At 39.0% G+C, this 27,614-nt stretch overlaps 1 protein-coding gene across 2 annotated transcripts in view; it reads left to right on the forward strand.

Annotated features, from left to right (window-relative positions):
• The first annotated feature begins 453 nt into the window (after positions 1-453).
• Positions 454-27,614, forward strand: part of LOC121375818 (FGGY carbohydrate kinase domain-containing protein-like) — a 37,501-nt gene continuing 10,340 nt past the window's right edge. Inside the window, exons 1-11 of one of the 2 annotated variants that reach the window (XM_041503475.1) lie at positions 454-523; positions 2,567-2,752; positions 4,837-4,954; positions 6,006-6,157; positions 10,849-10,937; positions 11,661-11,785; positions 12,445-12,573; positions 17,995-18,092; positions 21,940-22,047; positions 24,320-24,381; positions 25,887-26,043. In XM_041503475.1, the coding sequence (XP_041359409.1) occupies positions 2,576-2,752; positions 4,837-4,954; positions 6,006-6,157; positions 10,849-10,937; positions 11,661-11,785; positions 12,445-12,573; positions 17,995-18,092; positions 21,940-22,047; positions 24,320-24,381; positions 25,887-26,043 (1,215 nt within the window). In that variant the 5' untranslated portion in view covers positions 454-523; positions 2,567-2,575. Of the gene's footprint in view, positions 524-2,566; positions 2,757-4,836; positions 4,955-6,005; positions 6,158-10,848; positions 10,938-11,660; positions 11,786-12,444; positions 12,574-17,994; positions 18,093-21,939; positions 22,048-24,319; positions 24,382-25,886; positions 26,044-27,614 lie in introns of those variants that run through there. The other variant, XM_041503476.1, reaches the window with a different exon arrangement.

A 27,614-nucleotide genomic window follows, 5' to 3' on the forward strand; every position in this document is an offset into this window, starting at 1 on the left:
GGTAGACCAGTAGAGCTAATTTTAATCAGATTGATTAAAGATCGTGGTGTGTACTATCTAGATATGAAAACGTGCATTTAAAGATCAGTTGCTGCTCGCTCGCTCGCCTGCCTGCCTCTCTCTCCCTCCCTCCCTCCCTCCCCCTCCCTCCACCTATCTCTCTCGCTCCCTCTGTCTCTCTCTCTGTCTGTCTGTCTCTCTCTCTCTCTCTCTCTCTCTCTCTCTCTCTCTCTCTCTCTCTCTCTCTCTCTCTCTCTCTCTCTCTCTCTCTCTCTCTCTCTCTCTTTCGTATCGTTAATTAATTATCTCCTTGCCACTTATAAAATGTTATAATTATCGGTAAATCTTTATTAATGATTATGATTAATATGGTCTGGTGGAACGTATTCGGGATTCAGATTCCGAAATCGGCCGAGATGTTCCGAATGCCGAGGTTCAAGCGTTATTGTTGTTGAAGTCGTTTCCTCCCCTAGTTGGTAGATCCATACGTAATGTACTGCTACGAGAACTAAAGAGTTGAGAGGTACCATTCATTTGCCAGGCAGTAAAAATTGGTTACATAACAAGGAATGTTTAACATATTCGTGATATTCTTGAATGTCTATCAGTTCTGACATGCTTTTGCTTGGATACCGAACTTCCATTCGAATGATTAACCATAAAATACTACAAACCTCTGAAAAACACCATCCATGTGACTATGTCTATGGCATAGTTATTTACAATTAAGTCAGTACGGGCCGTGATAGTAGGCCAGTATTTGGCCATTTTCAATCTATTTCAAACCTAGAGTTAACTGACATGGGGCAGATTCAGGAAATATTTTGTGAGAAACAAGCATACTCCTAAAAAGCTTCGGGGAAAGTATTGCTGCGTTAAAGGTGCAATGACCAATTTAGTGCAAGCTTTGCAAAGAGGCAGTGGAAGATGAGGCACATTTTCTCGTGGACTGCAAACGGCTAGAAACGAACAGAAGAAAATATTTTATTACACTCGCACAAGAATTCCCAATATTCCAAACACTAAATAAATACGAAAAGTGTTATTATATCATCAGCTGCCCTAAAACACAACTCATTACAGTCGCACAACTCTGCTCAGATTTGGACACAGCACGAACTAGCCTTCTAACTAGACCCCCTTGCCACTTAATAATATTTATTTATTTTAATTAACCAAATATCGAAGAACAGACAAAAGACAATAAAACCTGTTACACTACATGTACTTTATTAAACAAGAGTTGTAGTTTAATTTTTTTGATGTTAGCGTTTAATTTTATGTACTTTATTTTTGCTGGTCAACCAGACTATGTTTTTATTATACATATATGAACATGGAAATAAAGTTATTGTATTGTATTGTATTGTATCCAAGTTTGTTTTAGCCGGGCCAAAACTAAAATAACTAGATGGGTGCAGTAAATGAAGAACTGAGGCTCAGTTTGCTCCAGCTCAGCAATAAGGGCACTTCGAATTTAAAGGGAACTTTTTAGGGGGTGGAGGTGGGGTAGATTACAAAGGGCAGTTGTTGTTTAGTAACTTTTTTCTCTGCCTGTGTAATACAAAAAATGGTAGACTATCAGAATACATGCTTAAGTATTTATAAATATAATATATTAGAGTGGGATATAGGCTAGCTCAATGGTAAACCATTGGGGCAGGACGTAAAGTGCTCACCTAGTGCACAGTCGGTCTGGGATCGATCCTCGTAGGTGGGCCCATTAAGCTATTTCTCATTCCAGTCAGTGCACCACAACTGGTATATTAAAGGTGTGAGCTATCCTGTCTGTGGAATGGTGCATATAAAAGATTCCTTGCTACTAATGAAAAAATGGAGGGGTTCCCAATCTAAGACTATATTTCATAATTACCGGTCAAATGTTTGACATCCAATTGCTGATGATTAATAAATCAATGTGCTCTGGTGGTATTGTTAAACAAAACAAACTAACTTTTGGTAAACCATTTGTTTGAGGTGTCATGAGTTGTAGAACTAATCCTCCTCAGTGCATAAACCCATTTAATTTTTCCATTTCCAACCAGTGTATATCAAAGACTGTGCATGGTATGTGCTATCTTGTCTGTGGAAAAAAGATTTAAAAAAAGACATAAAATTACAGGTATATGAATATAGGCAATGGTTTATGCTAGGTATGTGACATAAACAAAACAAACAGAAAATTAAACAAAACCGAAACAAAAACAAAAACATAAACATAAGAAAGGCAGTGGTATATGTTATCATGTCTGTGGCATGAAAAATCCAGCTAGTAAGTAACCTATGTTTGTTTTGTTTTTTTTCTAGACAAGGGCCAGTTTGCAGTTACCCAGTGTTTGATCCTGAATAGTCATGTATAAAAAGAGGCTGTTCAGTAGTTATGTGACAAAAAATCGGGCCATTTTTGTAACTCTTCCACCACCTATATAATATATAATGCTAAAATCACTGTCAGTCTGGTAAAATGGAAAGAACTCTAAGTATAACACTGATAATGTAGGCCTACACATACATTTAATTTTTTTTTTTTTTAATCCAGTTTTGTATATATAACATGTATTTGCAGATAGTTGTCATGAAACACTTTATTGGTGTTGACGTCGGAACAGCCAGTGTGCGGGCTGCCGTTGTTGACTGTAAAGGAAATATCATTGCTACGTCCACAGAAGAAATCAAAATCTGGAATCCAAAAGCTGATTTTTATGAGCAGTCATCCCATGACATATGGAAAGCCGTTATAAAAACTGTCAGGGTTTGTACGTTAAATATGTGTTATGATTATTTTAAAGCAAAGTTTAAATTTGCAGTATAAAAAGGAAACAAATGTTTGTTTAATGACACTTATGGGCTGTGGTGGGATGTAGCCCAGTCGGTAGATCGGTTGACTGAAGTGCTTGGGTCATAGGATTCCATAGGATCGAACCACCTTGGCAGATATACTGGCTTCTTCTTATGACTGTTTGATCAAAGACTGTGATGTCCTGCTGGTATAAAAAATTCCTTGCTGCTAAAGGAAAAATCAGAGTTACCAAATGATTGATAAGATACTTTATGCATTTCTGGCCTGGTGCTTGTAAAGCTTTTAGAGTCTAAAACTCGAGACTCTAATAGCGTCTGAGACAGTAATGTCATGACAATGCCATACAAATAGTATGTGTGTGACGTCATTAGAGATTGAGTCTGCACTCTAAACGTTTTATAAGCACAGGCCCTGGTGACCTTAGTGCTAAGATTGCTTCATGGGTTGTACCTGGGGGATAAGAGTTTGTCTCCCACAGCAATTTTTAAAAGAATTGCCATGGGTGAAACAGTCCACCGACGGCAATTTTGAGCCTGCCTATGGCAATTTTTTTTAAAGTGACATTTGCTGCAAATAAACCTGACTGAAAGGCTATCTTTTTATATGTAGACATCTTTTAAATGTGCAAATGTTAAATATTGGCAGATAACATACACCAGGTGTATATATTTTGCCATTATTGAGGAGCTTTATCGATGGCACACAAGTGCCATCGGTGATGCTTGCTACCTACAGCAATTTATATCTCAACGACAGTACTTGCCAGCGGTGCCACCGTTAAGTTTGAGCCTTGCGATGGGGAGAAACTTGAGACAATTGATCCTATAACCCACCACATGTCACATTTATGAAATGTTTGACATCTAATAGCCAATTTATTTGTTCATTAGAAGCACAAGCACTGGTTGCGATGAGGAAAAACTTGAGACCAACAATAGCAATTGATCCTATGACCCAATACATCCCAGGCGAATACTCTACTACTGAGCTATATTTTTCCACCTTATGGTATAAGCTCAGATCCAAATTCATTCAGGCAATGAGATAGAAATACTGGTAAATGTTTAGTGTCATCAGTTCTTAAAGTAAAATAGAAAAGAATATTTATTAATCAGGCCTGTGAAAATTGGGAGAATGGTCGTTTCGTTCACGCGTAGCTCGCGAAAATCTAATTTTGCATAACTGTTCACGCAAAATTTGGAGCAGAATTTACTTGGATATAACGGGTTCCACAAAAAGGAAATGGGTTACCTGGATTTATTTCTGCATAACCGATAAATGGGTCACACAAATTTTCAATTCTCAGAGACCTGGTAATGACACCTTAGTAAATTATTTAATACCTAGAAATCTTTATTCACTAACAAACCACAATTATCAAATGTTTGACATCCAATAGCCAATAACCAATTATTATTAGTAGGTGATGTTTCATTACAAACACCAGCACTGACACTATTTGTCTGTAATCATCTATGTTTTATGTTCAAGGAGAACCTGCTCAGTGTACATAGGGTAATAAGGAAAATTGGGCACCCAGCTTGTCTGGTGATGTTCAAAATGTTAAAAAAATTAAAGCAAGAAAGCATATTGCTGGTGGTCTAGTGGTGGACCATCAATGGACTGATCAGTAGCTTTATTGTTGGCCCAACGTCATTTTAGTCTGTCAAGCCATGTTTGTTCACTGTTGTTGGCTGTCACAGTAGTCTTTCATTCGTTAACCAGTGTCCATTCCAATGAAAATCACTGTGGATCAGTGGACTAATTTTGATGTTAAACATAACAATGGTAATTGGATTAGATTATTAAAGAAGAAATTTATTTTCTCAAAATGGGGTAGAGGCAAAATGTTATTTTTATTTTATATTTTCACGACATTAGAAATATCACACATGAAGCAAAGCCATTGGGGAGGGGCAATGAAAACATTGGGCAGGGGCAATGAGTAAAACAAGGCCCAGCCTTTATCCTTGGGGTTGGTGGGGATGTAAAAGTAGAATTTAATTTATAATGGCCTAAATGTTTTTTTATTTTAGGGTGCTGTGGACAAGTCTGGAGTTGGTAAGGAGAGTGTTTCTGGAATTGGTTTTGATGGAACCTGTTCACTTGTGGTGCTGGATAAGGACTGTAAACCTCTGTCAGTCAGCCAAACAGGTTTTCTTTTTTATATTTTAGTTAACATTTTGAAATATTAAAACATTTCTTAATTACTTTTTAACTGCTAACATTCCAGTTTTCATATAATTTCCTTACTCGTCTATGTAACAGTTTAAAATACCACCAGTCACCCATCCCTTCAGATAAATACCATGACCATCAACCTATGGGATGGGATGTAGATCTGAGGTGGAGATCTTGCCTACGGTGCAAAGAGTCATTGAATCAATCACCTTCAGTGACCTTGGCCTTTTCAACCAGTGGCCATGGGGAAGTGTATAAAAAAGATTTGCCCTCGATTGACTCAAGTTTTGTCTCCATCCCAGCCAGTGCTCCATGGTTGGTACATCAAAGACTGTCATATGTACCGTCTCATCTATGGAAAAGTATATATATAAAATATCCCTTGTTGCTTTAGTATTAGGTGGTCAGGCTACTTGTGCTCCCTTGCACATACCGGTGCAGGCGACCCTCTCACCCACCCCAAACCTTTTCCTGTCCTGAATGGAGGAGCCGGCGAAATTCAACACCTGTGCCCCTGACAAGTGTGTGCTACAACAACTTGTTCTGAATGTGCACTTTAAAACCTATGACCTGACCTGACGTTTATCATTAGGAATAGCCAGTTTGGTGATAGCAGGTTTTCTCTCTTTCTTTCTGTTAAACAAATGTTGAAATAACCATATGGCATATATTAGGTATCGTTCCAGCCAGTGTGCCACGACCGGTATATCAAAGGCCACGGTATGTACTGACCTGTCTGTGAGATGGTGCATATAAAAGATCCCTTGCTACTAATGGAAAAATGTAATGGGTTTCCTCTCTGAGACTATATGTCATCATGACCAAATGTTTGACATCCAATAGCCGATGATTAATAAATCAATGTGCTCTAGTGGTGTCGTTAAACAAAACAAAACTAACTATGCTATACCAAATAGCATAGTTTAAAATGTGCTAAAGTAAGGTGTTGTTAAACATATCTTGCTTTCCTTTTTCAATAAGTCTGTTTGAGTTTAATTTGACAGAATTGTAATATTGTTTTCAGGTCTTGCTGAGTGTAACATAGTTATGTGGATGGACCACCGTGCCGCTGAGCAGGCCAGTGTTATCAACAGCACCAAACACGATGTCTTACAGTATGTCGGCGGTAAAATGTCCCTCGAGATGGAACCACCAAAACTGCTCTGGTTGAAGCAGGTTAGATTGGGAAAAACTATTTTCATGCAGATGTGTATATTATTGTTTTTGTTTGAATTCATGCCTTATAGTGAGACGAGTTAATATTTTGTCTTATATATATATTACATGTCTAAGTATGTTTTATATATATATAACTAATGCACGTATAAGTATGTGATATTTATAAAGTAATACATGAATAAGTATGTTTGCTATATTTAAGTACACATACATGTACAGAAGAGCACAATATATGAAATTATCTTTACTTTATTGGTATATCAAAGGTTGTGGTATGTGCTATCCTGTCTGGAATAGTGCATATCAGGTGCGTAGGACGGATTTTCAAAGTGGAGGGGGGGGGGGGGCTAATTTTTATGGTTACAATATAAAATGTGTTGTGCGAAATTGCGAGCACCGCAGGCACGAAGCCCCAAAACCCCATAAGGAAACATTTAAAATATTAACCCCCTTTATAGCGATTCTGGCGAGACATTTAAAATATTAACCCCCTTTATAGCGATTCTGGCGAGACATTTAAAATATTAACCCCCTTTATAGCGATTCTGGCGAGACATTTAAAATATTAACCCCCTTTATAGCGATTCTGGCGAGACATTTAAAATATTAACCCCCTTTATAGCGATTCTGGCGAGACATTTAAAATATTAACCCCCTTTATAGCGATTCTGGCGAGACATTTAAAATATTAACCCCCTTTATAGCGATTCTGGCGAGACATTTAAAATATTAACCCCCTTTATAGCGATTCTGGCGAGACATTTAAAATATTAACCCCCTTTATAGCGATTCTGGCGAGACTTTAAAATATTAACCCCCTTTATAGCGATTCTGGCGAGACATTTAAAATATTAACCCCCTTTATAGCGATTCTGGCGAGACATTTAAAATATTAACCCCCTTTATAGCGATTCTGGCGAGACATTTAAAATATTAACCCCCTTTATAGCGATTCTGGCGAGACATTTAAAATATTAACCCCCTTTATAGCGATTCTGGCGAGACATTTAAAATATTAACCCCCTTTATAGCGATTCTGGCGAGACATTTAAAATATTAACCCCCTTTATAGCGATTCTGGCGAGACATTTAAAATATTAACCCCCTTTATAGCGATTCTGGCGAGACATTTAAAATATTAACCCCCTTTATAGCGATTCTGGCGAGACATTTAAAATATTAACCCCCTTTATAGCGATTCTGGCGAGACATTTAAAATATTAACCCCCTTTATAGCGATTCTGGCGAGACTTTTAAAATATTAACCCCCTTTATAGCGATTCTGGCGAGACTTTTAAAATATTAACCCCCTTTATAGCGATTCTGGCGAGACATTTAAAATATTAACCCCCTTTATAGCGATTCTGGCGAGACATTTAAAATATTAACCCCTTTATAGCGATTCTGGCGAGACATTTAAAATATTAACCCCCTTTATAGCGATTCTGGCGAGACATTTAAAATATTAACCCCCTTTATAGCGATTCTGGCGAGACATTTAAAATATTAACCCCCTTTATAGCGATTCTGGCGAGACATTTAAAATATTAACCCCCTTTATAGCGATTCTGGCGAGACATTTAAAATATTAACCCCCTTTATAGCGATTCTGGCGAGACATTTAAAATATTAACCCCCTTTATAGCGATTCTGGCGAGACATTTAAAATATTAACCCCCTTTATAGCGATTCTGGCGAGACATTTAAAATATTAACCCCCTTTATAGCGATTCTGGCGAGACTTTTAAAATATTAACCCCCTTTATAGCGATTCTGGCGAGACATTTAAAATATTAACCCCCTTTATAGCGATTCTGGCGAGACATTTAAAATATTAACCCCCTTTATAGCGATTCTGGCGAGACATTTAAAATATTAACCCCCTTTATAGCGATTCTGGCGAGACATTTAAAATATTAACCCCCTTTATAGCGATTCTGGCGAGACATTTAAAATATTAACCCCCTTTATAGCGATTCTGGCGAGACATTTAAAATATTAACCCCCTTTATAGCGATTCTGGCGAGACATTTAAAATATTAACCCCCTTTATAGCGATTCTGGCGAGACTTTTAAAATATTAACCCCCTTTATAGCGATTCTGGCGAGACTTTTAAAATATTAACCCCCTTTATAGCGATTCTGGCGAGACTTTTAAAATATTAACCCCCTTTATAGCGATTCTGGCGAGACATTTAAAATATTAACCCCCTTTATAGCGATTCTGGCGAGACTTTTAAAATATTAACCCCCTTTATAGCGATTCTGGCGAGACATTTAAAATATTAACCCCCTTTATAGCGATTCTGGCGAGACATTTAAAGTTCCGAAATAAAAACTGGCGAAACAAAACAAACTTTATTTCTTTTTGTTCTCCATTTTAATAAACTGGTATAAAATATTTCTTCAAGCATAAATACTCATTTTGGATGGAGGTTTTTATTGGCAGTGCTTTCTATGTATTATAATCTTATTTTCATATTTGTGTCCTTTGAAAATTGCACTAGATCAGAATGCACTATAATGGTTGTTATTCCGAATAATTCAAGTCACCCAGTCATGTGTTTCGTACAAGGTCAGAAATTATGCTGTTCAATAAAATAAACATTTCTCCTGAAATGATGCTAGGCGAGCAATCAAATAAAGTTTCAGATATAATGTATAAACATTTTATCACAAGGTGATCAATTTACCACTCTCCTGAAACTTTCCAGGTGAGCATGTGGACGGGAGTGGGAGTAATCACCCGCCTTTCCTGGTAAAGACTGTAGGCATGATTTTCTTTTATGTAAAACCCCAGTGTAACAAACAGGGGTGCAGACATAGAAAATATTTAACTATACCCACCAGACCAGAACCAACTAAAGTTTACTAGCCCACCAGAATTTCTACTTGTCCACCAGTCTATAGAACAATATATTATTAACAATATTATAGTATACAGTGTCTTCACTTCAAATGATATATATAGATATATTGACAAAACATTATTAAGAACACTTGGTAAGTGATAAACATCACGTGGCAAACCAAATAAAAAAGACAGATCGCTCGTCGGACTGGTAGTTGCATTTTACTCACTTTTGTTGAGCGGGCGAGTACTTTCTGCATCCCTGACAAAGCTACATTTTGAAGGACACAGAAATTACATGAAGTGTGGTTTTCTTTAAAATTATTTTATGACAAACGTTTTGACAAGAACGCATATATTAATATGGACGCTATAGTTTTTCAGCAAATCAAACAATGTAGCACAATAAATTCCTACCTACTGGTGCTAAAACTAACTGTCTGGTTCTGTATGTAACTTAGTTATATACAACATTCTGACTTGGATTGCAGATTTAGTCAAAATCAGGCCAGATGCATTACAAAAATTAACATAAACCTCAGTTTTAAGATCTATTCTTTATTTAGATTTGGGGGGGGGGGGGGGGCGAGGTGAGATGTAGCCCAATAGTAAAGCGCTCGCTCGATGCGCGGTCAGTCTGGGATTGATCCCCGTCAGTGGGCCCATTGGGCTATTTTTCATTCCAGCCAGTGCACCACGACTGGCATATCAAAGGTCGTGGTATGTACTACCCTGTCTGTGGGATGGTGCATATAAAAGATCCCTTGCTGCTAATCGAAAAGAGTAGCCCATGAAGTGGCGACAGCGGGTTTCCTCTCTCAATATCTGTGTGGTCCTTAACCATATGTCCGACGCCATATAACCGTAAATAAAATGTGTTGAGTGTGTCGTTAAATAAAACATTTCCTTCACTTCGCTCCAAAGCTATAGTACCGGACGCCACGAAAACAAAACAAAATGGCTGCCCCCAGTCAGCAGGAATAATCACGATGTTTTATTAACTCTAAAATTACGCGTTTTTCATTTCTTAAAGTGTCAGTATGTGTTGGTGGTCCGGGTATGCATCTTTCCAACACATAAGGCTTGTTTTTCAGTTTACTATGCCTTTAAGTTCAGCCATAAATCAATGAGCGAAGCAATTTTGTCAAAAGAAAACACGGACGTCGATTAGCATCAAACAGGCACGTGATTCGAGACGTTTTGAAATGCACGCTGGTATTAGATCGATAAAACACTAACAGAACTGATTAATACGTGTTTTACATACACAGTGCACATTATTATGCATGCTGCACTATATTTTATGCGCAATCTATAGAGCTTCTCGGGTTCTGCCGTGTATATTTGTTTTTAATGAAGAATCGGTTTTCAATGACATGCATGTTGTGATTTATTAGTCACCTACTGGTCTAACAGGAAGGGACTAGTATATATTTTGTATTACTTTGTCTGTTTCTCTCTCTGTCCGTCTGACGCCATATAACCGTAAATAAAACATGTTGAATGCGTCGTTAAATAAAACATTTCCTTCCTTCCTTATTTTGAGTTTTGTTTTAGGAAATTTGGCTCATACATGTAAATAACATTAAATCAGTGGTCATTTTTGCTGTCCCAGTTTTTTCATAATATTTTATCAATTATTTTGGAAAATGTGAGGTTTTTTTAGTTTGTTTTTGTCTGTCCAAGCAGACTAATTTTTTCCTGTCTGTTTCACATAATCCAGGGAGTATTTTAGGGGAACTGAGACAAAATTGTTATATTATTAATTGTGTATTCAACTGTCTAAGTGTCTTGGGGTAAAAAAGGTACTATTTATAAAGGACTTTTTCATTTTTAGAATTTGAAAGACCACTGCTGGGATAAAGCTGAACAATTTTTTGACTTGCCAGATTTCCTCACCTGGAAGGCAACTGGAAGTATGTCAAGGTAGGTTGAACAAGATGTATCAATATTATTTTCACCGGTCTCGGACATAAGACTGGTAGGTACAGGGTTTGCAGCCTGGTACTGGCTTCTACCCAGAGCGAGTTTTAACGACTCAATGGATAGGTGTAAGACCATTACACCCTCTTCTTTCTCACTAACCACTAGCCACTAACCCACTAACCTGGCCAGACAGCCCAAATAGTTGAGGTCTGTGCCCAGGACAGCATGCTTGAACCTTAATTGGATATAAGTACGAAATTAAGTTGAAATGAAATATTATTTTCTATAAGTGATCTGTCAAAAGAAACATTTTGAAAACTAAACAAATTTTCAATGGACAGATGAAATGAATGGGGAAAAAAACGAGGAAAAATAAGCAAACTAAAAAAGAGAGAAAGAAGCATGTATTATTTACTCCGATTTTCAAGCGAAAAGATTCAACCATTTCTCCCAATGTTCATTAAATTTGTCATACTGTCAATTTTTAAAATAAATACATCTTTCTATTTGGAATTTAGAAAAACTAAACTAATTTGTGCAAATTTTTTCGGGTCTTGTTTTTTAGAACTGCAATCTTGCCACGTCATCTTGTAACAACATTTTAGTTTTAATTAATTTTAATTTCAGATTTTTAGAAAGAAAAATGTTAAATGAATTTAAATCCTGTATTATGTCCGTAAACAAAACCCCTAATGTGTATGTTTGTTTTTGATGTATTACTAGATCCCAATGCTCTCTGGTGTGTAAATGTGGCTATACTGCAACTAGCAAGGAACATGGCTGGGATGATTCTTTTATGACATCTATCGGATTGCAAGATCTCATTGAAAATGAATACGTGAAAATTGGTGAGGTGTTTAAAACCTATGAATTGGTTTTTAGATTTCTGTATTAAAATCACAAATCTATTATTGCATTAAAAATTATATAATTATACAAAATGGAGTATTTGAGATATTTGAATGGAGTCATTACACTTTGCAGCTATCTTCCTGTTTTCTCTTTGGGGTCATACAAATATAACGTAACACTTTATACACTAACTTTGTATACTAACGTGTACAGCTTTACATAATGTAATTTGTTTGACTTAAATAGTTATTATTTTTCCATGCAGACAACATACCAATACAATGTAGGTAGTTACAGCTAGATGTATATACATACAGTACCAATTATAAGTAGTGTACCCATACTTTTTCAGTTTGTAATACAATACATAATAATATTATACCCATTGCATAATAGTGTCTAAGTGCGAGTGGGATTAATTTTTACATGCTCATATACCACTAGAGTTTCGAGCATGTCCGTCCCGGGATCTGTCTCTGGATAGCCAGGGGCTTGTCCTGGGACAGATAGTGTCTAATGATACATGTTTAGATCTTGATATTGAGGTTAGTATGTCTGGAGAGCCATGTAGAAGTGGATTAACATGGTTTGTAACAACTTTTTAATTTTACCTGTTTAACATAGGTTATAATAATTTCCAATTATTCATCTTCAGGTCAAGAGGTCAGAAAGCCTGGAGAACCATGTGGGAATGGTTTGTCTGAAGAAGCCGCAGCTGAACTGGGTTTACTTCCAGCCACACCCGTCTCCACCTCGATCATTGATGCTCATGCCGGGGCTATAGGTGAGCATTACATGACAACTAATTTTGATACTGTGTATGTATTTTTGTTCTGAGCACAGCAAGGTATATTATGAACACAGTAATGTAATTAACAATAAAAGGAAAGAGTCAGGCTAGGCTATCTGATAAAGGGTTAGTGATACATATGTATTCAGAAATGCAATTTGAGTTATTGTAACCTAATTAAGGCGTAATATTTGAGAGGTTTTCGAATGAATTGGTTTGATACTTGTTTAGGCACCATTACCTTATGACATCTTTATTTTGGGGGGGGTGGGACATAGCCCAGTAGTAAAGTACGGTCGGTCTGGGATCGATCCCCATCGGTGGGCCCATTTGGGCTATTTTTCGTTCCAGTCAGTGCACCACTACTGGTATATCAAAGGCCGTGGTATATACTACCCTGTCTGTGGGATGGTGCATATAAAAGAACCCTTGCTGCTAATCGAAAAGAGTAACCCATGAACTGGCTACATCAGGTTTCCTCTCTCAGTATCTGTGTGGTCCTTAACCATATGTCCGACGCCATATAACCGTAAATAAAATGTGTTGAGTGTGTCGTTAAATAAAACATTTCCTTCACTTCACTTCAAAGCTATAGTACCGGACGCCACGAAAACAAAACAAAATGGCTGCCCCCAGTCAGCAGGAATAATCACGATGTTTTATTAACTCTAACCATATGTCTGATGACATATAACCGTAAATAAAATGTGTTGAGTGCGTCGTTAAATAAAACATTTCCTTTCCTTTCTTTATTTTGGACGCAGTGTTATGTCTCTGGTGTAATCTAAAACCCTGTTGTTAGAAGTCACAAAGAAGTATTCAACTACAGTTAAAACTGTGGATAAAAAACACACTGTCGCCTCATAGAGCCTACCAAATTGTTGAAGAATGCCTGGGGAATGCCGTTCTAGATCTGGACTAACGTCTGAGCCAGTGCTGCCAACGTCACCGGCTGGTTAGGCAGCGCATGTACACGACGTTGCATCTCATCCCAGACATGCTTGATTGGTGCAAGATCGGGTGAGACTGCAGGCCACTGCAACACATCGATGTTCTGCTGCGCTAGAAAATCCCTTACCACCCGTGCGACATGAGGTCTAGCATTGTTTTGCTGAAACGTGATGTGACGTTACTGTCCTTGCACAAATGGGATGACGTGAGCTTGGATAATGTCTCCACAGTAGCGTACGGTGTTCAAATTGCCATCGATGACCACAAGAGGTGTTTGTCCAGTTGACGTGATACCACCCCAAACCATGACACTGCCTCCACCAAATGCACGTCACTCCACAACACAGGCGTCACTAAAACGTTCTCTAACACAACGATAGACTCTTGAATGGCCGTCGCTGTTGTCTAAGTGAAACCTGGACTCATCCATAAACCGAATACCAGCCCAGTCTCGGCGATTAAAGCGTAAGTCTCTTCTAACCAAGCCAGATGTGCTACACAATGGCATCTTAGCAAAACTGGCCGGACAGCCGGACATCGCGGATGGATACGCCGTTCACGTAATCAATTCCGTACAGTTCTGGGGCTGATGGCACGCAATTCAAGAATGGTCTGCACTGTCAGATTTGCCACTTGGATTGTCCTGCTGTCGTGATGTCATGCGTGGATGACCTGCACATGGTCGGTCTCTGACATTACCAAATTGTTGAAAACGTCTCCACAAAGCCTGAATAGTGTTTATGTGGACACAAAATTGCGTAGCAACAGCGCAATGGAGCATACCAGCCTGGATCATACCAATTGCGCGAAGACGGTCATTTTCATTTAGCCTGGACATTGCTCTACGACCACTTTCAACCGAAAAAATCTGCTTTTCTGTTCCCCCGGTTGCCAGACAATGATCCGACAGTAGCAAAGTCGACAAAAGCTGAAGCAGTAAAATGTTGGGCGGAAAAAGTGTGAAAAACAGACCCATGTCCATGAAGCGAAACGGCACATGCCAATACGGCATTGACCCAGCGATTGTGTGGTGGTGTGTTCACTGGTCAACTGTGCAAAACATCAGGCTAAAATATTGAGCGGTGTTAATTTTATCAGATTTTTTTAGGTTACACTGTTACTTTGCTGCTAATCGAGAAGAGTAGCCCATGAAGTGGCGAGAGCAGGTTTCCTCCCTCAATATCTGTGTGGTCCTTAACCATATGTCCGACACCATATAACCGTAAATAAAATGTGTTGAGTGCATCGTTAAATAAAACATTTTCTTCCTTCCTTCCATTCAGTCAGTGTTGCACCATTCAGTCAGTGTTGCACCATTCAGTCAGTGTAGCACCATTCAGCCAGTGTTGCACCATTCAGTCAGCGTTGCACCATTCAGTCAGCGTTGCACCATTCAGTCAGCGTTGCACCATTCAGCCAGTGTTGCACCATTCAGTCAGCGTTGCACCATTCAGTCAGTGTTGCACCATTCAGTCAGTGTTGCACCATTCAGCCAGGATTGCGCCATTCAGCCAGTGTTGCACCATTCAGTCAGTGTTGCACCATTCATTGAGTGTTGCACCATTCATCGAGTGTTGCACCATTCAGCCAGTGTTGCACCATTCAGTCAGTGTTGCACCATTCAGCCAGTGTTGCACCATTCAGTCAGTGTTGCACCATTCAGTCAGTGTAGCACCATTCAGCCAGTGTTGCACCATTCAGTCAGCGTTGCACCATTCAGTCAGTGTTGCACCATTCAGTCAGTGTTGCACCATTCAGTTAGTGTTGCACCATTCAGCCAGGATTGCGCCATTCAGCCAGGATTGCGCCATTCAGCCAGGATTGCGCCATTCAGCCAGTGTTGCACCATTCATTGAGTGTTGCACCATTCATTGAGTGTTGCACCATTCAGCGAGTGTTGCACCATTCAGCCAGTGTTGCACCATTCAGTCAGTGTTGCACCATTCAGCCAGTGTTGCACCATTCATCGAGTGTTGCACCATTCAGTCAGTGTTGCACCATTCAGCCAGTGTTGTACCATTCAGTCGGTGTTGCACCATTCAGCCAGTGTAGCACCATTCAGTCATCTCGCTCTAGCCAGTGCACCACAACTGGTACATCAAAGGCTGTGGTATGTGCTATCCTGTCTATGGGATGGTGCATATAAAAGATCCCTTGCTGCTAATCGAGAAGGGTAGCCCATGAAGTGGTGACAACAGGTTTCCTCCCTCATTATCTGTGTGGTCCTTAACCTTATGTCCGACGGTAAAGTACGGTCGGTCTGGGATCGATCCCCGTCGGTGGGCCCATTTGGGCTATTTTTCGTTCCAGTCAGTGCACCACGACTGGTATATCAAAGGCCATGGTATATACTACCCTGTCTGTGGGATGGTGCATATAAAAGAACCCTTGCTGCTAATCAAAAAGAGTAGCCCATGAACTGGCTACATCAGGTTTCCTCTCGCAATATCTGTGTTGCACCATTCAGCCAGTTTTGCACCATTCAGTCAGTTTTGCACCATTCAGTCAGTGTTGCACCATTCACCGAGTGTTGCACCATTCATCGAGTGTTGCACCATTCAGTCAGTGTTGCACCATTCATCGAGTGTTGCACCATTCATCGAGTGTTGCACCATTCATCGAGTGTTGCACCATTCAGTCAGCGTTGCACCATTCAGCCAGCGTTGCACCATTCAGTGAGTGTAGCACCATTCAGTGAGTGTTGCACCATTCAGTCAGTGTTGCACCATTCAGCCAGTGTTGCACCATTCAGTCAGTGTTGCACCATTCAGCCAGTGTAGCACCATTCAGTCATCTCGCTCTAGCCAGTGCACCACAACTGGTACATCAAAGGCTGTGGTATGTGCTATCCTGTCTATGGGATGGTGCATATAAAAGATCCCTTGCTGCTAATCGAGAAGGGTAGCCCATGAAGTGGTGACAACAGGTTTCCTCCCTCATTATCTGTGTGGTCCTTAACCTTATGTCCGACGGTAAAGTACGGTCGGTCTGGGATCGATCCCCGTCGGTGGGCCCATTTGGGCTATTTTTCGTTCCAGTCAGTGCACCACGACTGGTATATCAAAGGCCGTGGTATATACTACCCTGTCTGTGGGATGGTGCATATAAAAGAACCCTTGCTGCTAATCGAAAAGAGTAGCCCATGAACTGGCTACATCAGGTTTCCTCTCGCAATATCTGTGTTGCACCATTCAGCCAGTTTTGCACCATTCAGTCAGTTTTGCACCATTCAGTCAGTGTTGCACCATTCACCGAGTGTTGCACCATTCATCGAGTGTTGCACCATTCAGTCAGTGTTGCACCATTCATCGAGTGTTGCACCATTCATCGAGTGTTGCACCATTCATCGAGTGTTGCACCATTCAGTCAGCGTTGCACCATTCAGCCAGCGTTGCACCATTCAGTGAGTGTAGCACCATTCAGTGAGTGTAGCACCATTCAGTCAGTGTAGCACCATTCAGCCAGTGTTGCACCATTCAGTCAGTGTAGCACCATTCAGTCAGTGTTACACCATTCAACCAGTTTTGCACCATTCAGCCAGTTTTGCACCATTCAGTCAGTGTTGCACCATTCAGCCAGCGTTGCACCATTCAGTGAGTGTAGCACCATTCAGCCAGTGTTGCACCATTCAGTCAGTGTAGCACCATTCAGTCAGTGTTGCACCATTCAACCAGTTTTGCACCATTCAGCCAGTGTTGCACCATTCAGCCAGTGTTGCACCATTCAGCCAGTTTTGCACCATTCAGTCAGTTTTGCACCATTCAGCCAGTTTTGCACCATTCAGTCAGTGTTGCATCATTCGGCCAGTGTTGCATCATTCGGCCAGTGTTTTAACCTTGCTTCACTGTGCTCTGGAGACTATGGTTCTATTTGCCATGGACAGTCATCAGTGTCTTCTAGTTTCTGGTGGTACATATGGGACTGGAGATGGCAGTGACGAGTCCATAGTCTGGATATTGTCATCTGCTGGCATCTCTCCAGGTTGTGGAGTGGGTCCTTGTTTATGGTAGTTTTTGTCTTTCTGTAGGAGATTGGTATAGGCATAGGAACTCTATTAACATGCCCATATCCAATGAAGGTTCAGGCGCGCCCATCCCAGGCTTAACCTCTGACTTCACCAGTGACTAATTCCGGGACAGGAGGGAAGGGGGTAAGTTTGAGGTGGGCAGAATTTTGATTTTTTTTTTTTTAAAGTTGAAAGTGACATGTCTGGTCAAAATTGAAAGCCAAACAAAACATTTGAGTGCTCATCCAAAGTTTGAAGGTGATTTGAGCGCAGGAGATTGGGTTGCTCAGCTGTTCTTTGTAAGCTTTATATAGGGATAAAATAATATGATGTGTGCTACAACAGCTTGTTCTGAACGTGAACATAAAAACCCTAGCTGACTCATGTGTGTCTATTAAACTTGTGGCTAGTATACAAGGTATCCCTACATCATCACCATGATTTCTGTTTTGCAATAGGTTGTCTTGGTTGTCAGCCTACTCATCTGAGTGTTGAAGGGTCAGAGGTCACAGGTCATCTGGTTCTCATTTGTGGAACATCTACATGTCATATGGTGGTATGGTATAATATATACTCTTCAAAAGAAGAAACGCAAAACCACATTGTCGTAACATTTGGAGAATTGATTTAATTATTGAATGGTGAGACCGATAATTACCAAATGTTGCAGGATTGTTCACAATTCACTCTAGTCCATTGTGAGTAAGTGATAGGACACACCACCAAGGTCAAGGTCATCTGGAGTCAATACCGGGTGTGGCCTCCGCGTGTGTTGACAACTGCCTGGCACCGCCTGCCCATTGAAGCAACCAGAGTACGGATGACGTCCCGGGGGATGGTGGCCCACTCGGCCTGCAAGGCTGCTGCCAGCTCGGGCAGGGTCTGGGGCTGTGGTTGTCGCTGTCGGAGGCGTCGGTCCAACTCGTCCCATAGATGCTCAGTTGGGTTCAAATCCGGTGATATCGATGGCCAAGGAAGGACATTAATGTTGTTGTTCTGTAGGAAAGCCGCTGTGAGACGTGCTGTGTGAGGCCTGGCGTTGTCATATTGGAACACTGCGTTGGCGTTGGCCATAACTGGAACGATGTGTGGCCGGAGGATCTGGTCAATGTAGCCCTGTGCATTCAGGTTGCCCTGCACGTGGACCAGGTCAGTTCTGCCAGTGTGTGAGATGGCTGCCCACACCCCGCCGAATCTGTCCACTTCCTGCACGCAGTTTGCCGCATAACGTTCACCACGACGCCTATACACGCGACATCTTCCATCATGACGTCGGAGCAGAAATCGGGACTCGTCACTGAACCACACCTGTCTCCATCGCAGTTGAGGCCATTGTCGATGAATCTGGCACCACTGCAGTCGGAGTCGACGGTGTTGTGGTGTTAAGATGACACCTCGAACTGGACGTCTGGCACGAATTCCTACCTCACGTAGGCGGTTCTGTACGGTCTGGTCGGATATCCTGCGCAAACCTGGTATTGCTGCGGCTGTGGAGGTGGCAGTAGTCAATCGTTCCCGAAGGTGGCGTACCCGGATGTAGCGGTCCTGCCCGGGGGTAGTGACCCGTGGTCGACCGGATCTAGGGAGGTCACGTGTTGATCCATGTTGCTGGTAACGGTCCCACAGTCTGGAGATGGTGCTTGGGGACACATGGAATGCCCTGGCAACGGCCGTTCTGGATTCGCCTGCGTCTAGTCGGCCGATGGCATTGTTTCTCTGCGGTTCACTGAGACGTGGCATGTCCTGGATTGTCAACTGTCGGCCAGATACAGAGGCCAGGCAAGCGAACACCCTGCACTTTTATACTGTCGGTGTTCATGTTGCACGTGCAGACAACGCACGTGCAGTGGTGACATGGTTTGCACGTGGCTGCGTTTTTGCGAATATTCACATTTTGGAACTTTATTGTACAGTATCTGCGTTTTATCGAATGTAACCGTGGGAATGTGTTTGGGACATGCAATGACCTTATATTCACAAAGCATGAACCGGTAGGAAACATAAAATCGGAGTTATAACCCATTTGTACCCTTTTGCGTTTCTTTTTTTGAAGAGTATATGTGTTTAGGAGCCATGTTCATTTTACAGTGCTATACAGTATGTTTTGTTGAAACTTACAATTTCCTGCTTAGAATATTAATTTCTATTCATCCTCTGTTGGTTGTACAAATGTGGTGGTATAGTATAATATGGGTGATTTAAGGAGCCACATTCTTTTTACAATGCTATACAGGACATTTAGTTGTAACTTACAATTTTTCTTGCTTAAAATATTAATGTCTGTTCATTCTCTGTGTTCTTAGTTGTTCAAAGGTTCATAGAAGCTCCAGATAGTGTTTTCATGTCACCATTTGGCAGATGCCAGAATTTGGATGATTTTTCTTAAAGGTTGACTTAATAATAGAATTGTTAACTACATGTATGAGGTATATGGTTGCTGTAAATTTGGTTTTCCCAGTAACAAGTAAAATGTGTTACTTCTATTTTTGCTTTTACATAAGTTCTACAAAGCATCTTAAAAGATACCTCTGTTAAACATTCTTAAGTATTTTTAATAACATGATGTCATTCTTAATAATTTTCTGATTGTCACGAATCACTACATAGCTGTCGTTGAGGAAATCTTACAATTACCTCACTATTCAAGGCAGTTAATTCATGGTACTTTTTGTTTTGAGTCAAAAAACTATTTTAATGCAGAATTTTCATTCTTTTTTATTCAATTAAAATAGTCTCCTTTTAACTTTACATTAGTACGTTTAGTCATGGAGAATTATTCTTTGACTAATCAAGACAAAAGCAATGATTTGTTTAGCGACAAAATTTAAAACATTTAGGTTGGGGAATGTGCGATGCATTTATAAATGATTTGGGTGGAACATAATAGCCTAGTGGTAAAGCGCTCACTTGGGATCGATCCCCATCAGTAGGCAAATTGAGCTATTTCTCATTCCAGCCAGTGCACCACAGCTGCTATCCTGTCTGTGGTATGTGCTATCCTATCTGTGATATGTGCTATCCTATCTCTGGTATGTGCTATCCTGCTTGTGGTATGTGCTATCCTATCTCTGGTATGTGCTATCCTGTCTGTGGTATGTGCTATCCTGTCTGTGGTATGTGCTATCATGTCTGGTATGTGCTATCCTATCTGTGGTATGTGCTGTCCTGTCTGTGGTATGTGCTATCCTGTATGTGGTATGTGCTATCCTGTCTGTGGTATGTGCTATCCTATCTGTGGTATGATGCATATAAAAGATCCATTGCTACTAATGGAAAAGTGTAGTGGGTGACTATATGACATTTTAAAAAAAAAATTGACATCCAATAGCCGATGATTATAAAACAATGTGCTCTAGTGGTGTCATTAAACAAAACAAACTTTTGTAAATGATTATGTACTAACATATAAAGTCTAAGAGAAGATATGAAATAATTAATATTTCAAACAAACAAAAAGAAAAGAAAAATGTACAATGTGCATAAGCAATATGTTTTTAAATTGGATGCATATATTTTGTTTACTTTGTTTTAATAACTTTATTTAAATTGTAATGTTTACCATAGTAACAGATATTACCAATAATATTTAAAATTTTACCACAGTAACTTATATGAATGTAGTGATATTCAGAAGTACCCTACAGTTTTGTAAGAGGGGACAAATACTTTAATATGTTTAAAATCATTCCAGTATACACAGCCATATATAACTGGACAAGCCATAGTATTTTGTGTTTCTAAGAATGTTATTTTAAAATAAATATTGGACAGCTCTAAAATCATTGTGGACTGAATGTATGAACTGAGAACTGAATCAATATAAAACAGGTTCTTTCAGCAGGGGCAGATCCAGAAAACATGTTTGAGGGTCCCCTGGTCCCACCCCCCAGGATTTGCCTCTGTTCAGATCTATAATATAAGTGACATTTCTTACACACTTGTTGATGAGAACACCATGTGTTATTTATGATTACGCATACTTGTTAACACATGTACGTATGTTGACAATTTCAATATATACGACTGGCTGCTTCTAGGTGATGACCAGGTCACCATTGAAATACATCCAATAAAAAACCAGCACGATGGAAATTGATTAGACTGTGACGTATAGTTAACCTGACAATCATGTGTCTGTGACACGTAAGTCAGCTACAAGTGCAATGGCTGTAAATAACTTTAGTCAAAAAAGATGTTAAAATTTGCTTAAAACATGGTTTTTGAGGATATGTAAGAAATAGAATAATACATTTGTGTCCATTAGATTATCTTACAACTCGTTGTTTAGAAACATATCAAACTCGCTTTCGCTCAGATACATTTTAAAACAACTCATTGTGAGATAAATGGTATCTAATGGCCACTCATGTATTATTCTCTATTTGATTGTATTCTATATTCAGTTGAGTGCTCAGCCAGTGTTTGTGCCTGGAGTGTGGGGACCGTATTACTCTACAATGATTCCTGGATACTGGAACAATGAAGGAGGACAAAGTGCCACAGGAAAACTGGTAAGCATTAGGAAAGGAAAGAAAAGTACTGTTTAACCACACTTTAGCACATTTAATGATGGCTGTTCAGTGTCTAACATATGATTACTTTTATATTTGGTCAATAGAGAGAAAGAGAAGAAACCTGTGTGCGATTTTGAGGAGAGTCCAGGAGACCTGGGTTGCAAAAATCATATAGGACTCTCTAGCTTGGCTAGCATACAAGCCCGCATGGCTCGTAAAAATTATTTGTACAAATTACATTGATTCTTTGAAATGACACAGTCAGTGTATATATCAAAATCCTGGGAAACCACAGTCTTGAACAGCGATCTTTTCCATGGTTTCATGCAAAACATCTAGTTAGTGCTGCAACAATAAACCGGTATACCGGTATACCGCGATAATTGATCAGCTCGATACGAACCGCGGTACAGTTTTGCATATCGCGATTTTTATACGCTATTTTTTTTCCTTGTATTTTATTTGACTTGAAATAGGCAAATAAACAAACAAAAACCACATCATTTTATTAATTGGTGGTGACAGGAAGTGTAACTATCACGTTAAGCGTAGTCGGCTTACTTGTTGGCATACGAAGTGATAGGTCGGTTATACTTGGTTCTGACTTCTAAACAAAACGTGTTTAATGTCCATTGAAAATAACCAGTTAACGATAATTACAAATAAATGTTTTGTTACTTACACATTATCATTCATTGTTCATTTACGTTGGAATACGGCTACGGCTATCATCTTCAAAGAAATAAACCAACAAGTGAGAATCACACTTCGCTGTTTTTCACTGAACTCGGAATACTTCAGCCGATCGTTCAAAATACCTCAGCTAATAACCTCGGCTCTGGTTTGGTCGATCTGCCGAAACATAGCAACTCAATACGTACATTTCCGTGTTAAGCGAGCAGCAACGGAAAAGCCCGATAGTAAGGATTTCCGAATGTGACAATTTATAAATAGTTTGACACCGTCACACCGGTGTTCTAGTAGACAAGTATTGTGTTAAAAAATAAAAATATGGCCTAAAACATTTAGCCTGACAGCTGAAACTAATAAAAATCATTAAAAAGTTATGCCTTCTGTTTTCATTAAAAAAAAGACCCAACCCATAAATATTAAATTTAAATAATATCAACTATATTGCAATACATATTGCAATACGGTTTCTTATATCGCAATATATCGCAATACGGTTTTGACCGTATCATTGCACCCCTACATTTAGTATATCTTCTGTTCTACTGGACATACATGGCAGGGCTCGCTGGGTTGGTGGCAGGCTCTAAATATTTGCAAACAGGAAGTCCATATGACACTTAAATTTTTAAAACCAAAATCACATACTGAACATATAGACGATAAAGCAGCATAGAGAGGATAGTACATACCAAGGACTTTAGTGTGACAGTCTTGGGGTGCTGGTTGGTACAGAAGATACAAAATCTGTAGAAGTCAATGAATCTTGCAACCTATTGCATCTCAGGCGAATACTCAGAGCTTCATCCAAGCACACACCCCACCCCCGCCTGTAGAAAAGGAAAGGAATGTTTGTTTAACAATTGGTTAACACATTTTAAACTACAGCTATTGGAGATTGATTTATAGACATTGGATTGGCTGTTCCTTGAGGATGACCACTGAAATTAACACTACTGATTGTTACCAGTGATGCACAATAACTCTGCAAGTACATGTGCCATAAATAACTTGGTAAATATCCTGGATTTTGAGATTATGTAAGAAATAAAACAACTACACTTGTGTCTGTTAGGTATCATTTATCTTACAACTCATTTAATCATTTAAAAATTTATCAGTTTAGTAGAAACCTGTGTTTTGTAGATCAGGGCACAATATTTCACGAGAACCGTTGTTCTGTTCGCGTGTCGGTTACTTAACTTTAAAATCACGAGAACCGCCAGTCAGTTACATGGTGAACAATTACATTCAAAAATTAAAAGTACCATATATTAGTAATGAAAGTGAAAATCAGTTTGTGTTTTTCAGCCACCAATGTAGCACAGGACTGTAGTCCAAATGTTTTAGGATTAGGTAGGCCTAACTGATCGGATACAAGAACTATATTCATGTAACCGAACAATCGGTTACCTAAGTAAAATGTACATGAACTGACTTCCGGTTACCTAAGATTTTGAAATATTGTCCCCTGGTAGATTAATATCTTGCATGATGAACACTTACTTTTTTTTTAAATATAGGAAATAATTTCATTGTCTTGTCATTAATTTTATTTATCCATTTATTATAATTTCAGATAGATTTTGTAGTTGAAAATCATTCAGCTTTTACAGAAGCCAGTGAGTTAGCCAGTAAGAGGTTAGTAAATACAAATCTTGGATTTATTTAAAGCCGCACACCCTAGTTCCATCCAGCGAAAATAAATTATAGTTTGGTTAATCTACAAACCTGTAACACACTTAGATCACGTTTTTATCAAATGGAGTGAAAAAGCAGGTTTTATATCGATAAATACCTTGGGAATCCCCATGTCCCAATTGCTTGAAATAATTTTGAAAGTTAGTATTCTGATGTCACCGGTAGATGTTGCTCGAAGCACAACAATGCCTACGTCACGACAAATTTCACAGACTTGGGGTGCGTTCGTTTCACCTCTCCTGGACATGTTCCAACTGTTCTGTCCTGGTTGTATCCCCTCTCCAGATATCGTAAGACTTAGCAAAATTAATGGTTTTAAGGGTTTGTAACGTTTTGTATTGAGACACTTACTTATCTGAACTTTATTGTTACTGAAAATGTTCACGAACTGTGAAGAAAAATCTCATAAATGAACAACAACAAATCGGATGTTGATTGCGCGAACCGTGCACGAAAAAACAAACCGAACCAAAATGATAACGGTCATGTGATATACCAATGTCTGTGACATTGAAATGGAAATATCCCCTCTAAAAATAGATTGGACCTCGCTTGCTTAACGTTTTTTTCTCGACAACACGTCTTATGAAAAAAATGCAAAAAATGCATTTCATAGTTTTACAAACATCAGGATTACCAAAAAGCACTTCAGGTGAATGGAAATGTGTATTCTAAATAATAAAATGTAAGTTAAGTGCAATTTTATTTGTGAAAAATGGTGTTTAATAGCAAAAAACAACGCCGTAATGGTTAACAAATAAACGTAACTAGGGTGTGTCCCTTTAACAGCAGTTTATTACTATATTAAAGTTTGTTTTGTTTAACAACACCACTAGAGCACATTGATTTATTATTCATCAGCTATTGGATGTCCGACATATGGTAATTTTGACACAGTCATAGAGAGGAAACCCACAACTTTTTCCATTAGTAGCAAGAGGTCTTTTATATACACCATCCCACAGACAGGATAGCATATACCACAGTCTTTGATATACCAGTTGTGGTGCACTGGCTGGAATGAGAAATAGCCCAATGGGCCCACTGATGATGAAAATAACCAAAAAGTTTGAAATCCACTACTTTACTATTATACTCTGAATCATGATATTATAAATGGTGGTGGGTGTGAACAACGCTGGTAGGAAATCTACAGTGCTAGTCAGGCCGAACCATTATTAACAAAGGTGGGAAGGACCCTGCTTCTTGTATTCATTTCAGATCCTCTCACTCCTCCCCTCTCCCCACCAATTTGCCCTGATTGGTGTATAAATATTGTTTGTATTAAATTTTAAAAAAGGTTCTGCATTTGAAAAAGTAGCCTTGCTTACCAGTCATTTTATTTTATATTTCTCTCCTAATTTAGTTTTCCTATTCTAAATAAAAGATGTGCTGAAATATATATATATACACATGTAGATTAATTTTTCTTTTATGTATTTCAGAGGAATGCACATCCATGATTATCTCAATTATGTGCTGAACAACATGGCTGTCAGCAGGGGCAGACAATCTGTGTCTGAACTGACAGAAGACCTTCATGTGTGGCCTGATTACCATGGCAACAGATCTCCCCTTGCTGATCCAACCTTGAAAGGAATGGTATAAAATGAAAAATAGATGTTACTGATGACATTGAAATACAGTCGAACCTGGTCTAACGATCACCTGTACATAACGGTCACCTGCCTATAACGGCCACTATAAATCCCCCCAATGCATTTCCTTCCTTATTGGACCTGTGCATAATGGTCACCTGTCCATAACGGCCAGCGGTCACTATTTTCCATCCAAAATCACAGGTTGAACCTGCTATAACGGTCACAAGATGATCGTTGTGAAGACGTTTTTTGGTTTATTTTTTTACCCTGGTTATGTCTTTACTTTTTCGATCATCTTAAAAACTATAAATTAAATGTGTTTATATGGCCATGTCTGTAGTTTTGAGTTTCTTTTCCGTCGAAATTGAAAAACAAATGGACACTCAATAACTTCCGTGACACGCAGTTACTGGTGGTGTAATTTGATTGGTTCTCACGCATCCTCACTGAACAGTAGATGACTTCCCATTGACTGTACATAATGTCATCTGTATGTATGGTCACTCTATTGAGTCTTGAGAAACAAAACAAATGAGGTGTTATGTTAGGTGTCTGATTGTTTTTAGCTAGACATGATTAGTAAATAAACATGAATTTCTGAAGGCGGCGGTCACATGGGTAATAACCTTCAATTAAACAAAATATCTTCTGACATGGACAGTCTCATGTAATAAAAAAATCTTATTTATGACACATGTATGTCTTCTATGTATGTCTTCTTTCTTTATGACAGTTGGGATATGTTTTAATATATGGGTTCTAATTTTGAACCTGTTTATAAGGGTCACCTGTCTATAACGGCCAGTTTTGTCAGGTCCCTTGAGTGACCGTTATATACAGGTTTAACTGTATATATTAATGTATTTTCTTTTTGTCCAATTAAAACTGAGAATTATTTTTTTTTTAATATGGGTGCACCATATCCAGTGCACCATAACTGGACAAAGGCCATGTGCTTTCCTGTCTGTGGGAAAGTGCATATAAAAGATCCCTTTCTGCATTAGGAAAATGTAGCGGATTTCCTCTGACGACTACGAGTGAGAATTACCAAATGTTTGACATCCAATAGCTGATAATTAATTAATCAATGTGCTCTAGTGGTGTCGTTAAATAAAACAAACTTTAACTTTAATATAGGTGAATATCTTAATTTGATATGTTTTTATTTAAGTTATAGATTTTGTTATTGATAATTGATAATCATAGTTTACAAAACAAATTAATTCTCCCATATTTAAAAGTTGTTATATAGCCAAATAACCTACAGTGATATGAGGTTATTTGTTACTTTTATTACAAAATAGTAACAGTTGTGAATGTGGTATATGACAATTTATGTAACAAAAAAGTGTTTTGTTTTTTAAAAATCTGATAACAGTCAACATTTCATGAACATTTCAAAATAGATTCAGGGTGGATTTAAAAGGATTCCAAACAGCAAAATGAGCCAGTGCTTTAGCTTAAGGGTGCATCCACAGTTTGGTTTCATTGTTTATAGATTTGTTTGCATGTCAATCATCAAGTAAATCTACTTCCTAAAAACTGCAGTCACGTTTTCTTTCAATATTGTGA

Source organism: Gigantopelta aegis, chromosome 6 (assembly GCF_016097555.1).
Source record: "Gigantopelta aegis isolate Gae_Host chromosome 6, Gae_host_genome, whole genome shotgun sequence".
Taxonomy (NCBI): Eukaryota; Metazoa; Mollusca; class Gastropoda; order Neomphalida; family Peltospiridae; genus Gigantopelta; species Gigantopelta aegis.